This window comes from Mesoplodon densirostris, chromosome 13 (genome assembly GCF_025265405.1).
Source record: "Mesoplodon densirostris isolate mMesDen1 chromosome 13, mMesDen1 primary haplotype, whole genome shotgun sequence".
NCBI classification, from domain to species: Eukaryota; Metazoa; Chordata; class Mammalia; order Artiodactyla; family Ziphiidae; genus Mesoplodon; species Mesoplodon densirostris.
In genome coordinates this window covers 81,916,421-81,931,827 of record NC_082673.1, presented here as the reverse complement: position 1 = coordinate 81,931,827, position 15,407 = coordinate 81,916,421, and the positions used below count along the sequence as shown (strand labels likewise).

Sequence of the window (15,407 nt, the reverse complement as noted above, 5' to 3'; positions counted from 1 at the left end):
TTTGTCCATTTCTTCCAGGTTGTCCATTTTATTGGGATATAGTTGCTTGTAGTAATCTCTCATGATCCTTTGTATTTCTGCAGTGTCAGTTGTAACTTCTCCTTTTTCATTTCTAACTCTATTGATTTGAGTCGTCTCCCTTTTTTTCTTGATGAGTCTGGCTAATGGTTTATCAATTTTGTTTATCTTCTCAAAGAACCAGCTTTTAGTTTTATTGACCTTTGCTATGGTTTCCTTCATTTCTTTGTCATTTATTTCTGATCTGTTCTTAATGATTTCTTTCCTTCTGCTAACTTTGGGGTTCTGTTGTTCTTATTTCTCTAATTGCTTTAGGTATAAGGTTAGGTTGTTTATTTGAGATGTTTCTTGTTTCTTAAGGTAGGATTGTATTGCTATAAACTTCCCTCTTAGAACTGCTTTTGCTGCATTCCATAGGTTTTGGGTCATCGTGTTTCATTATCATTTGTGTCTAGGTACTTTTTGATTTCCTCTTTGATTTCTTTGGTGATCTCTTGGTTATTTAGTAGTGTACTGTTTAGTCTCCATGTGTTTGTATTTTTTACAGATTTTTTTCTGTAATTGATATCGTCTCATAGCGTTGTGGTCAGAAAAGATACTTGATATGATCTCAGTTTTCTTAAATTTACCAACGCTTGATTTGTGACCCAAGATATCATCTGTCCTGGAGAATGTTCCCTGAGCACTTGAGAAGAAAGTGTAATCTGTTGTTTTTGGATGGAATGTCCTATAAATGTCAATTAAGTCCATCTTATTTAATGTATTATTTAAAGCTTGTGTTTCCTTATTTATTTTCATTTTGGATGATCTGTCCATTGGTGAAAGTGGGGTTTTAAAGTCCCCTACTATGATTGGGTTACTGTTGATTTCCTCTTTTATAGCTGTTAGCATTTGCCATATGTATCAAGGTGCTCCTATGTTGGGTGCATAAATATCTACAATTGTTATATCTTCTTGTATTGATCCCTTGATCATTATGTAGTGTCCTTCTTCGTGTCTTGTAATAGTCTTTATTTTAAAGTCTATTTTGTCTGATATGAGAATTGCTACTCCAGCTTTCTTTTGATTTCCATTTGCATGAAATATCTTTTTCCATGCCCTCATGTTCAGTCTGTATGTGTCCCTAGGTCTGAAGTGGGTCTCTTGTAGACAGCATATATACAGGTCTTGTTTTTGTATCCATTCAGCCAGTCTATGTCTTTTGGTTGGAGCAATTAGTCCATTTACATTTAAGGTAATTATAGATATGCATGTTCCTATTAGCATTTTCTTAATTGTTTTGCATTTGTTATTGTAGGTCTTTTCCTTCTCTTGTGTTTCCTGCCTAGAGAAGTTCCTTTAGCATTTGTTGTAAAGCTGGTTTGGTGATGCTGAATTCTCTTAGCTTTCGCTTGTCTTTAAAGGTTTTAATTTCTCCATCGAATCTGAATGAGATCCTTGCTGGGTAGAGTAATCTTGGTTGTAGGTTTTTCCCTTTCATCACTTTAAATATGTCCTGCCACTCCCTTCTGGATTGCAGAGTTTCTGCTGAAAGATCAGTTGTTACCCTTATGGGGATTCCCTTGTATGTTATTTGTTGTTTTTCCCTTGCTGCTTTTAATATTTTTTCTTTGTATTTAATTTTTGATAGCTTGATTAATATATGTCTTGGCATGTTTCTCCTTGGATTTATTCTGTATGGCACTCTCTGTGCTTCCTTGACTTGATTGCCTATTTACTCTTTCCCATATTAGGGAAGTTTTCAGCTATAATCTCTTCAAATGTTTTCTCAGTCCCTTTGTTTTTCTCTTCTTCTGGGACCCCTATAATTCGAATGTTCACGTGTTTAATGTTGTCCCAGAGGTCTCTGAGACTGTCCTCCATTCTTTTCATTCTTTTTTCTTTATTCTGCTCTGCAGTAGTTATTTCCAGTTTTTTATCATCCCGGTCACTTATCCGTTCTTCTGCCTCAGTTATCCTGCTATTGATTCCTTCTAGAGAATTTTTAATTTCATTTATTGTGTTGTTCATCATTGTTTGTTTGCTCTTTAGTTCTTCTAGGTCCTTGTTAAACGTTTCTTGTATTTTCTCCATACCATTTCCAAGATTTTGGATCATCTTTACTATCATTACTCTGAATTCTTTTTCAGGTAGACTGCCTATTTTCTCTTCATTTGTTTGGTCTGGTGGGTTTTTACCTTGCTACTTCATCTGCTGTGTGTTCTCTGTCTTGTCATTTTGCTTAACTTACTGTGTTTGGGGTCTCATTTTCTCAGGCTCCAGGTTCGTAGTTCCCATTGTTTTTGGTGTCTGTCCCCAGTGGCTAATGTTGGTTCAGTGGGTTGTGTAGGCTTCCTGGTGGAGGGAACTAGTGCCTATGTTCTGGTGGATGAGGCTGGATCTTGTCTTTCTGGTGGGCAGGTCCATGTCTGGTGGTGTATTTTGGGGTGTCTATGACCTTATTATTAGTCAGCCTTTATCTTTTTTTTTTTTTTTTTTTTTGCGTTATGCTGGCCTCTTACCATTGTGGCCTCTCCCGTTGTGGAGCACAGGCTCTGTACGCACAGGCTCAGCAGCCATGGCTCACGGGCCCAGCTGCTCCGCAGCATGTGGGAGCTTCCCAGACCGGGGCATGAACCTGCGTCCCCTGCATCGGCAGGCGGACTCTCAACCACTGCGCCACCAGGGAAGCCCTATTAGGCAGCCTTTATCCTAGTGGGTGGTGTTGTGTTCCTGTGTTGCTGGTTGTTTGGCATAGGGTGTCCAGCACTGGAGCTTGCTGGTCGTTGAGTGGAGCTGGGTCTTGGTGTTGAGGTGGAGATCTCTGGGAGACTTTCACTGTTTGATATTACATGGAGCTGAGAGGTCTCTGGTCGACCAATGTCCTGAACTCGGCTCTCCCACCTCAGAGACACAGGCCTGACGCCCGGCTGGAGCACCAAGATCCTTTTGGGAAGTCTGAGGTCTTCTGCCAGCGTTCAGTAGGTGTTCTGTAGGAGTTGTTCCACATGTAGATGTATTCCTGGTGTATTTGTGGGGAGGAAAGTGATCTCCATGTCATACTCTCCTGCGATCATGAAGGTCTCCCCCTTTGCCCATTTGAAAAATGGCTCTCAAAGAAAGAAGAAAATGCAAATTTAAGCAAGTTAAAAAATGACCTAAAATATAAGAGTTCTTTATGTTTTCTGAATACACGTCTTTTATCAGATATATATGATTTGTAAGTATTTTCTCCCATTTGATGGGTTGTCTTTTCACTTTCTTGATGGTCTTTTTTGAAGCACAATAGATTTTACTTTTTTTTGTTTTTTGGTGGTACGCGGGCCTCTCACTGTTGTGGCCTCTTCCATTGTGGGGCACAGGCTCAGTGCCCATGGCTCACGGGCCTAGCTGCTCCGCAGCATGTGGGATCTTCCCGGACCAGGGCACCAACCCATGTCCCCTGCGTCGGCAGGTGGACTCTCAACCACTGCGCCACCAGGGAAGCCCAAGGTTTTATTTTTGATGAAGTCTAATTCATCAGTATTTTTTCATTGCTAGTGCTTTTGGTTCCATATGTAAGAAACTATCACCTAAAGTCATGAAGACTGCCTCCTATGTTTTCTTCTAAAAGTTTTATATTTTCAGCTTTTAAGATTTAGGTCTATTATCCATTTTAAGTTAATTACTATGTAGGGTGTGAGGTAGAGGTTAAGCTTTAGTCTTTGCATGAGGACATCCCAGTTATCCCAGCACCATTTGTTGAAAATCCCATCAGTTTATTTTTAAAATCAGAGTATCAGTAAGTTACTATTTTATAGATATCATATATAGCATATTTGAGTACATTTTTTATTCATTTTCTCACTTGCTTAAATTTCTCTTTTCTTCCCTCTATAAGAGCCCGGACTTATCAGTTTTGTTTACCACTGTATTCATAATGACAAGGACAGTGCCAGGCACATATTATGTACTCAAATATTTGTTTAGTAACTGAGTTTTTACATTGTAAGGCTGCTAATATATGAATTCAAATTTCAACCAAATTAGAGCATTCTGAAGTATTTCCCAGGTGCCAATTGCTTCTCCAGCACAGTGACTTCTCACCCCTTGCATCTCAGAATGCAGCTGAGTAGAAGGTGGAAGACTCTATCTTCAGGTACCAGATTTTCCTTATATAGGACCCCACAACCAATCTTCTGCTAGATATACCTATCTATCACTTCTTAAAAACAGCAACAAAGATGTCTTCCACTGCTCTTAGGAAGAAATAAAAAAATGAAGTAGGACTTCAAGAAGAAAAAAGGAATAGAAATATACATTAATAGACTTGCGTGATTTTGAGGTTCCCAACCAGGGCAGTATTTTTGTGGTTGCCTCAATGATGTCTGTGAAATAACATCCTTGTTGAAAAACGTTAGTGCTGTTAAAAAGAGCACATGGAGCAAATTCTAAGTTTTTGCTTTGCCTTTTACTATTATATAACCTTGGACAATGGTACCTTTTTTCCTCATCTGAAAAGGGGGACAAAAATGACCTCTGCACAGGATAATTGTAAGAATTAAAAGAGACTTTGCCTTAGTCTGTTCAGCTGGTATAATAAACTACTATAAACTGGATAGCTTGTAAACAACAGAAATTTATTTTTCGAAGTTCTGGAGGCTGGGAAGTCCAAGGTCAATGTGCTGGCAGATTCGGCATCTGGTGAGGGCCTGCTTCCTTGTTCATAGATGGTGCCTTCTTGTTTGTGTACTTACATGGTGGAAGGGGCAAGGGAGTTCTCTGGGTCCTTTTTTATAAGACCCTTATCCTATTTATCAGAGCAGAGCCAAAGGCCCCACCTCCTAATTCCATCACCTTGGGTATTAGATTTTCAACATACGAATTTTAGGGGACACAAACATTCAATCTATAGCAGATACCATATACTACCAAATCCATTGTCAATAAGGTATAGATATCTGCTTCCTTACCCACTTACTCTCAGAAGACAGAGCAAGCAGTGAAAACTGTAAGAAGAAAGAATTATAAATGAGGAAGAAATGTCCTTTGAAAATGACCATGGTTTCATATGTTGATAATTTGTTTCTGTTCAGGAGGCCATACACTGTGCCAAATAGAATTCTGTTGGTCATAGAAATTTTCTAAATTGCTCTTTATTTTGTTTTCTTCCCTATGCTTGGGCACTAGGCAGACATTTTCCATGAGTTTACTCAGCTTTTAATAGCAAGACTGAGCTTCTCAAGTCTCTTTGTATATATAGGTCATGAACTTGTAAATCCTGCCTTCCAGTAAGCAATATGGTATATTGGAAACAAACCTGAATTTGAATCCCATGTTTTTTAGTTACTAGCTGTGTGACTTTGGACAAGATGCTACAATGCTCTGAGCTTCAATTTCTTTAGTTTTAGCTTCCTTTTCAGTTGAGTGTGGGTGAATTATAAAATTTAAGGAAATACTGAAGGACCAGGACTTAAAAAAAGGAATAGAACCAGTGTAGCTCTTGGAATCTAAGGAGCCACTGGACTTTTTTTGGTGGGGGGGGGTGGTTGGGAGAATGCTCCAACACAGGCATCAATCAGTTCCAACTCTCTCCATCTCTCTATCACCTGCCTTAAGATTTGAATTCCCAAGGGAAAAAATCTGATTGGCCTAGCTTAGATCATGTGCCTACCCCATGGCCCTCTGAGTAACAGTCTTACTAAGACTTCAACAGATGGTAGAGAAGATGCACTGTGCTCTTTTCTTCTTTTCTTTTGCTCTATGAAGAGTACTGCTTGATAGGAGCTTGACTACCGGAAAAGGGACTCAACCAACCCATAGTGATCTAGCAAAAAGAGGGCTGCAGTCATATGTAGCTTGACCTTACTTCTTTCTAGCCCTTCCTATCTCTTACTAGTGTCTTCAGCTGGCCAAAGCCAACTGGCAGCTTGATGGCAAGAGAGCCCATTGATACAGTTTATATGAAGTCAGCCTCCTAGGGAACACAGTAGAGTGGAAAGTGAATCTGCAGGGGCTAATGAAAAATATTTGTAGCTTGTGTATATAATGTCCCTAAAATATTCATGGTAGTGAATTCTTTCTTCCCTCTTATTTAGAAAAAGGTCTCATGATTTCTCTTATCCCAGGAAAAATAACTATGCATGCAATCCCTGGTTCAGGAAATTCCTAATAATTTGGAAGTGGCCAAAGGCAGGAATCAGCAGGTTTCTCTCTACTTCTTCCCTGGTGCAGCCTGGTCTCAGCAAGGCCCAGCTCCAACTGTGCTCCCTCCTTGAAGAGCCTCATGGAGGCTGTGGGTGGCAGTTCCTCCTACGCTGGTGGCTCTCTGAGCTGCTGCCAAGACTGGAGGAAGCCACTTCAAAAGACACCACCACACCACTGATAAATGGAATCAGAAGGGCCCTGCTTCAGCCCAGACTGTCTCTAAGCACTTTTCACCAGGCCCCATTCTTGAGGATGCATTCCTGTTCTAAGTGGATTTGGGTAATGATGGGGGGGCCTCTCTACCAGGCAGCCATTTGCCAAGTACAAACTCATCCCTCAGTGTTAGGAATATGGGGAGATGAGGGGTTCAGCTTGAAGAGAGGAAAATGGGGTTTCTGCCATGGCCTGTCTACAAGTTCCCTCTAGTTCCTATTTGTTAAATAAGGTTGGAATACTTTTCAGTTTACTCTGAGAAAAAAGATCATTTGTAATCTCTGAATGCATTAAAAATAGACCGACTCAAGTTAAATTTATATTTTTCTGCCATAGTTTTCAAGTGAATTCAATCACTATGATTCCATGGTTTAGGAAAATAACAAAATTAGATACTTGTAGTAAATGAGCATTTGTTTTTTTTAAAGGACAGCATGACATGGTGAGGGGAACACAGAAGTGAGGCTCCCAAACCTGGGTATTCGTATCTGTTGAACTTGGGAAAGTCATTTCTTCTCTTTGGGCCTCAGCTTCAACATTTACAGTGACAGTTGGATAGGAAATAAAGTGATGGTTCAAATACACACTGTGGCCAAATATACCCTAGAGGAATGTTCTACAGCAGATGTGATAAGAAGGAATTAGAGCTCTGGAAGGGAGGAAGTATGCTGTGATCAGGGACGGCTACAATCATTTCTGATTTGCCTTTTAAACTTCCTGAGTTGTGGATTCCAAGTTTTACACTCCATTTTTCTTTATGCCTTTTTCTGTTTTAGTATTTTCATAGTAGGGAAACAAGGATAGGATTGTTTGTGTGACATGATTTTGCGTGTTTTTTTTTTTTTTTTTTTTTTTTTTTTTTTTTTGCAGTACGCGGGCCGCTCACTGTTGCGGCCTCTCCCGTTGTGGAGCACAGGCTCCAGACGCGCAGCCTCAGCGGCTATGGCTCACGGGCCCAGCGGCTCCACGGCATGTGGGATCTTCCCGGACCGGGGCACGAACCCATGTCCCCTGCATCGGCAGGTGGACTCTCAACCACTGCGCCACCAGGGAAGCCCATGATTTTGCTTTTGATCTCAAGGTGATAAAGAAGTAGTATGTAGTGATGCAAGGAAACGCTGGGATTTTGCACTTAGGTTCAAGTCCCAAAACTGCTACACCCTGGCACCGATCCTCTCAACTATGAAAATTAAACAGTAATATTTACTTCATAAGATTTCTCTGAAGAATAAAGATGTGGGAGTACCTTTTATGTAGAAGGACTTTGCACATAGTAGGCATTTATTAATAACAGGCTTTTATTTTATGCTCATGTTTGTTCACATTTGTCCATTGACACTCCAAGCTCTTGGGGAGAAATCCAGGCCACAATTTGCTGATCTTGGTTGGCTGGTGAGCCTGCTCTTACTCTTTCTCCTCTGAGGCGGTTAATACTGAATGTGCATTCTGAATGAATGATGGGCATTATGCAAACTGGTTAGTTTCCTCCAGGTTGTCTGAGAAATGGTGGGAGCCATATTGGGATCTTTCAAAAACCCCAGTTAAAAGAAATTGAAACAAATTCCAAGGGAAAGGTAGGAGAGGAAGCAATCGAGAGGTGGAACTAAATCAGCAAGGGGCTTTTAAGCCAATTTTGTGACAAGATTCCCTACTCTTCTTTGAAAACAAAGAGGCAGCAAAGCCAGATTGTCCAGGTTTGAACTTTGACTTTTTATTTACTGACCGTGACTTTGGACAAGTTATATAACTCATCTCTGCCTCAGTGTCTTCACTTGAAAATTGGTATCAATAATTATACCAAACTTAAAGGGTTGTTATGACAATTTTTTTTTTCTACTTTTTTTTATTAACAAGCAAAATAATAATTAAAAAACAACAACACAACAACAAAAACCTTGAAGTTGGAACTGCAGTAAGTCAAACTGCTGCTGGAGTTCACGGATGTACCTGGGGTACATGCTCCCTCACTGCAAGGCAGGACCTAGGCACATGACTGTGCATTTAGGTATATATGTGACCAGGAAGAGTCGAAGAGATGGAAACCAGTGGAGAATAGAAAGCATCAAAAGCTTTTCATCAGGCAATCCCAAAGCGCTCTGCTCTTTTCCTCTTCTTTGCCTCTGTATCCTCTGTGGTTCCTGTTCCAGCTGAACTTGTGACAATCCCAAATCTCTCCTTCCTCTTTTTCAGCTTCTCGTCATCCTCAGACTTTCTGGAGATTGAAGAGACATTCAAACCAAATCTTTGAGCTCTTTCCTTTAACTTATCCAGGTTAACCATAGGCTTGGCATCAGATGACAGGCCTTTTGATGGAACTGAAGAAATCCCAAATCTAGCTGCCCTGGCAGCTTTCTTACTCTCCAAGCTCACAGGTACATTGAATCGTTCAGCTCTCTTCTGCATCCTCTCAGTCTGCGGTATTTCAGATGTAATTTTTACCACTTTTTTCTCTGCTGCCACATCAACAGTTTTTTCAGGAGGTTCTTCCTCTTTGACAGGCAGTTCTATGGGCTTCGGTTCTTCTTCCTCTGTTTCATCTCCCAGTACATCTTCTTCATTTGCCTCCTCTTCAGCATGCTCTTCAAGATATGCCTGGAGCCTGTTGATGAGATCTTGTTTTATTCCCTTGGTCTCCAAACCACGAGCAAGACACTCCTGCTTTAGTTCAGCAAGCTTCAGCTTATGGAGCTCCACCATTTCAGCTGCCATCTTGTTACCCCTCTGTTATGACAATTCTGTGCATCAATTTTTTTTTTAATTGTAGTAGAGTTGATTTGCAATATTGCATTGGTTTCAGGTGAACAACATAGTGATTCAATATTTTTATAGATTATACTCAATTTAAAGTTGTTATAATGTCTGTATTTCCCTGTGATATATAATATACCTTGTAGCTTATTTATTTTATTCATAGTTGTTTGTTTACCTTAATTCCATACCCTTATTTTGCCCCTCTCCCCACTGGCAATCATTAGTTTGTTCTCTATATCTGTGAGACTTTCTGTTTTGTATATATTCAATGGTTTATTTTTAGATTCCACAAATCAGTGATAACACACAGTTTTTGTCTTTCTCTATCTGACTTATTTCACTAAGCATGATACCCTCTAGGTCAGTCCATGTTGTTGTAAATGGCAGAATTTTATTTTTTATGACTGAGAAATATTTCATTGTATATGTGTGTGTGCACATGCGTGTATGTATGTATGTGTCTATATGTATGTATGTGTCTATATGTATGTAGGTATATATGTGTATGTAGGTGTGTATATATCACATCTTTTTTATCCATTCATCTGTTAATGGACACTTAAGTTCCTTCCATATCTTGGCTACTGTAAGTAATGCTGCTATGAACATTGGGTTGCATGTATCTTTTTGAATTAGTGTTTTCATTTTCTTCAGGTGGAATTGCTGGATCATATGGTAGTCCTATTTTTAGTCTTTTGAGGAACCTCCATACTGTTTTCCATGTGGCTGCACCAATTTATGTTCTCACCAACAGTGAACTAGGGTTCCCTTTTCTCCATATTCTCACCAACATTTGTTATTGGTACACTTTTTGATGATAACTATTCTGACAGGTGTGAGGTTTTATCTCATTATGGTTTTGATTTAAATTTATATGATGATTAGTGATGTTGAGCATCATTTCATGTACCTGTTGGCCATCTGTATATTATCTTTGGAAAAATGTCTTTCTATTTTATAATCAGGTTTTTGATACTGAGTTTTATGAGCTGTTTATATATTTTGGATATTAACTCCTTATCAGTCATATAATTTGCATATATTTTCTCCCATTCAGCAGGTTATCTTTTCATTTTGTTGATGGTTTCCTTTGCTGTGTAAAGTCTTTTAAGTTTATATAGGTTCCATTTTTTACTTTTGCTTTTGTTTCTCTTGAGAAGATAGGTCCAAAAAAATATTGCTAAAATGTATGTCAAGGAGTATTCTGCCTATGTTTTCTCCTAGGAGTTTTATGGATTCAGGTCTTACATTTAGGTCTTTAACCCATTTTGAGTTTATTTTTGTTTTAGTATGGGAAAATGTTCTAATTTCATTCTTTTAAGTGTAGCTGTCCAGTTTTCCCAGCACCACTTATTGAAGAGGCTGTCTTTTTTCAATTGTATCCTTGCCTCCTTTTTCATAGATTAACTGACCATAAGTGTGTGGGTTTATGACTTGATTTTCTATTCTGTTCCATTGATCTATGTGTCTGTTTCTGTGCCACTACTATGCTGTTTTGATACTGTATCTATGTAGTATACTCTGAAGTCCGTAAGCATGATACTCCAGCTTTGTTCTTTTTTTCTCAAGATACTTTTGACAATTTGGGGGTCTTCCGTGGTTCCATATACATTTTAGGACTATTTGTTCTAGTTCTATAAAAAATGTGATAGCTATTTTGATAGGGATTGCATTGAATCTGTAGACTGCTTTGGGTAGTATGGACAGTTTAATAATATTAACTCTTGCAATCCATGAACATAGGATATCTTTCCTTTTTTTTGTATCATCTTCAATGTCATATAGTTTTCTGAGTATAGGTCTTTTCACCTCCCTGGTTAAATTTATTCCTAAATAGTTTATTTTTTTGATGTGATTTTAAATGTTTACTTGCTTTCTCTGAGAGTTCACTATTAGTGTATATAGAAAAGCTACAGATTTCTGCATATTAATCTTGTATATTGCAACTTTACTGACTTCATTTACAAGTTCTAGTAGTTTTTTATGGATACTTTAGGGTTTTCTATATATAGTATCATGCCAACTGCAAATGGTGACAGTATTGCTTCTTCCTTTCCAATTTTGATTCCTTTTGTTTCTTTATCTTGTTGATTGCTGTGGCTAGCACTTCCAATACTATGTTAAATGGAGGTGTCAAGAGTGGGTATCCTTGTCTTATTTCTGATTTTAGAGGAAAAGTTTTCAGCCTTTCACTGTTGAGTATGATGTTAGCTATGGGTTTGTAATAGATGGCCTTAATTATATTGAGATATGTTCCCTCCTCACCAATGCTCATGAGAACTTTTATCATGAATGGATGTTGAATTTTGCCAAATGCTTTTTCTTCATCTGTTGAGATGATCATCCTTCCTTTTGTTAATGTAGTGTATCACATTGATTGACTTGCAGATACTGAACCATCCTTGCATCTCTGGCATAAATCCCACTTAATCATGGTGTATGATCCTTTTTATATACTGTTGAATTTAATTTGCTAATACATTTTGAGGATTTTTACATCCATATTCATTAGAGATACTGGCCTATAATTTTCTTTTTTTGTAGTGTCTTTTGTCTGGTTTATGTATCAGGGTGATGTTTACTTCATGGAATGGGTTTGGGAGTGTTTCCTCCTCTTCAAATTTTGGGAATAGTTTAGTTTGAGAAGGATAGGTGTTAGCTCTTGTTTATTTGTTTGGTGGAATTCCCTTGTGAAACTGTCTAGACCTGGACTTTTGTTTTCTAGGAGTTTTTAAATTATAAATTCAATTTTACCTCTAGTGATCAGTCCATTTAGATTGTCTATTTCTTCCTAATTCAGTCTTGTAAGGTTGTATATTTCTAGAAATTTGTCCATTTCTTCTAGGTTGTCCAATTTGTTAGCATATTACTGTAGCAATTTGTTAGGATTTTTTGTATCTCTATAATGTTGGTTGTGTTTCTGCTTTTATATCTTATTTTGTTCATTTGGGTCCTCTCTCTTTTTTTGCTTAATGAACCTGGCTTAAGACTTATCAATTTTGTTTAAATTTTCAGAAAAACAGCCCTTGGTTTCATTGAGTTTTTTCTATTGTTTTTGGTCTATTTTATTTATTTCCTCACTTCTTCTGACTTTGGGGTTTGTTTGATTTTTTCTAATTACTTTAGAAGGTAGGTTAGGTTGTTTGAGATTTTTCTTGTTTCTTAAGATAGACCTATATTGCTATAAATTTCCCTCTTAAAACCACTTTTGTTGAATCCCTTAGATTCTGGAAAGTTGTGTTTTTATTTTCATTTGTCTCCAGGTATTTTTTGATTTCCTCTTTGATTCATTAACCCATTGGTTTTTTAGTAGCATGTCTAGTCTCCACGTGTTTGTGTTTTTCCCTTTTTTCTTCCTATAATTAATTTCTAGTTTCATATCATGGTCCAAAATAAATGCTTGATATTATTTCTACCCTCTTAAATTTGTTGAGATTTGTTTTGTGTATCATCTATTATAGCTTTTTGATTTATGGTTACCATGGGGTTATTTGTTGACCTATATCTATTGTTTTAAACTGGTGGCCATTTAAGCTCAAACACATTCTAAAAGATCTACATTTTTTTACTTCCCTCTCCCACATTTTGTTTTTGATGTCATATTTTACATTTTCATGTTTATCTCCCTCAATTCTAAATGATAATCTTGCTGGGTACATATCCTAAGTTGCAGGCTTTTTCCTTATAGCACTTGGAATATATCATATCACTCTTCTGGCCTGCAAAGTTTCTGCAGAAAAATCAGTTGATAGCCTCATGGGGGTTCCCTTTATACAAGTTTTTCTGTTTCTGCCTTTAGAATTCTCTAACTTTTGCCATTTTAATTATAATATGTCTTGGTGTGGTTCTGTTTGGGTTCATCTTGTTTGGGATCCTCTGTACCTCCTAAACCTAGATATCTGTTTCCTTCTTCAGGTTTGGGAATTTTTCAGCCATGATTTCATCAAATATATTTTTGACCCCCTTTTGTCTCTTCTTCTTCTGGTACCCCCTTTAATATGAATGTTGATATGCTTTTTGTTGTAGTAGAGGTCCCATAAACTGTTCTCATTTAAAAAATTTTTCTGTTTCTTGTGACTGATGTCCATTATTCTATCTTCCAGATCAGGTATGTATTCTCTCTTACCTAGTCTGCTTCTATTACCCTAGTCCTTCTATTGTGTTTTTCGTTTCAGGTATTGTAGGTTTCAGTTCTGACTGGTTTTTTTTTGGTATTTCAGGTATTGTACTTCCTTGTTGAAATTTTTGCTGTGTTCATCATCTATTCTTTTCCCTAATTCTGTTAGCATGCTTAATACAAAAGCTTTGAACTCTTTATCTGGTAAATTATTTATGGTTTCATTGGTTGTTTTTTTCAGGGGTTTTCTCTTGTTCTTTCAATTGAAACAAATTCCTGTCTTCTCATTTTGCTCAAGTTTCTCTCACTAAGAAATTAGGTGAAACACTTACCTGTTGCAGTCCTAAAGGGTTGTCCTTGTGTGGGAGCTTCCCTATACAGTCTGGGTGCCCAGTGGCTTTGGTAGGAGAACTGGATCAGATGTGAACATGAGTCATGTCTTCCCCCAGGGTGTGTTAGCAGCTATCACCATGGTAGAAGGTGGACCTGGAGATGGACAGCCTAGAGCCAGTACCAGGTGTTAGCTGGGGCTTCTCCTCTATTCAGTGGCCAGCACTACCCAATTGGGGGTGGGGCAGGTCCCAAGTTGCTGGAGCAGAAGTCTCAGGATTGAGTCTCAGCTGGCTCCATTTCCTCTAAGTGTGGGCTATCCCACCACACAGTACTGCACCCTTGCCCCAGAGGGGTGCAGTCCTGGATCAAGAACAGCTGGAGCAGCCACAGGCTGTGGCAGTCCTGGCCCCAGTGAGGGTTCTGGGCTGCTGTCAATGCAGTGCCTCAGTAAGGACCAGTAATTTCTTTCCTTGATCCTGTTCAGATGCTGTTCTGGGTCTAGGCCGTCTTTGTCCCTCACAACTGCACACTCCCCTTGGCTGCTACAGCCCTAGCCCTAGGGTGGAGTTGACCATAGAGCAAGAGGTGCTGGTGCAGGCTCTTGACGTGGGCTATGGTGTGGGCTGGGATGGTCATGGGAAACTGGCCAGAGCCCCATGCAGTTTCGATCTGCTTCCAATGCCTTGTTTTGGGAGTGTGTGTACACTCTTCAAGAGTGAAGTCTAGGTTTCTTACAGTTTTCCTGTTACTTCCACTTGTTTTCAAACCACCTAAGGGAACCTGACTTTCCAGCACTGGTCCCCAGGGTTGGGGTACTCAATATGTGGTTTGAACCCTTATGCCCCAGGGAGGATCTTGGCCTGTGTAATCCCCCTCCCTCCTCTTCTGTGTTCCCTTCCAGGGGCACAGGTCCTAACATGATTGCTTCTCTTCCCTTCCTACCCAATTTCGTGTGGATCTTTTTTACAGCCTTGGTTGTACAAGAGTCTTTCTGCCAGTCTCCAGTTAGTTTTCAGTGAGAATTGTTCCACATGTAGATGTATTTTCGATGCGTTCATGGGAGGAGGTGAGCTCCACATCCTCCTACTCTGCCATCGTGATCTCCCCTCTTCTATGCATCAATATTGTTAGAGTGCTTAGAATGGTACCTGGTGCATAATAAATAGTACATAAATGTTTGTTTGTTTATAAAAGAAGCGGCCATATGGTAAAATCTCTGGTTTGGGAAATTCCTAATAATTTGATATGGCCAAAGGCATGAGTCAGCGGGTTTCCCTCCTCTATATTTTTAATATAGACACTTAAGAAACTTGATTAGCATTCATGGGCTTAGGAGTCAAATTCCCCACTGTTAATTATTAATGAACTCAGGTATCACTTGGGGCCTCTCTGCCCATTAGAGATTTTGGTAACTTTGTCTTAATGCTCTAGGACTCAACCATTAGGAAAAATGTTGGGTCCTCTCCCTAACTTTTGAACATGTCTGATATTGTAATAGGGATTCGAAACTGGGTAAAGTACCTTTCTCTATCATGTAAAAGAGGGTCCTACATTTCAGTGTAGGATGGTGACTGTCTGGTAAGCAGCAACTCCTTCCATTCCTAGTGTCACTTCCTATTCCCAGAATGCTGCTGCTGGAACTCCAGGCATCAAATCCTAGTTGTAGACCAGAAGATAGATTTCCTAAAAAGTGAAAAAAAAAACCAAAACCTTATTGATTCTTTTTAAAGGAGTCTTAGAAGAAATTCTAGAAAATAATTCTGCCTTTATCTCTTTAGCCAGATACTAGAGAGGGTCAAAAATAATCTTT

General features: G+C 38.8%; 1 protein-coding gene and 1 long non-coding RNA gene across 2 annotated transcripts in view; one reads left to right on the top strand and one right to left on the bottom strand.

Annotated features, from left to right (window-relative positions):
• LOC132501046 (uncharacterized) overlaps positions 1–15,407 on the top strand; it is a 98,968-nt gene that overhangs the window by 80,208 nt on the left and 3,353 nt on the right. The window lies entirely within an intron of this gene.
• On the bottom strand, positions 8,220–9,112 carry LOC132500840 (SAP domain-containing ribonucleoprotein). The gene has a single exon (XM_060116133.1). The coding sequence runs from the start codon at positions 9,103–9,105 to the stop codon at positions 8,473–8,475; it is 633 nt and encodes a 210-aa protein (XP_059972116.1). The 5' UTR covers positions 9,106–9,112; the 3' UTR covers positions 8,220–8,472.

Excerpts from the sequence above, each read along its gene's own strand:
- LOC132500840 (XM_060116133.1), bottom strand. The coding sequence starts at position 9,105 with ATGGCAGCTGAAATGGTGGAGCTCCATAAGCTGAAGCTTGCTGAACTA.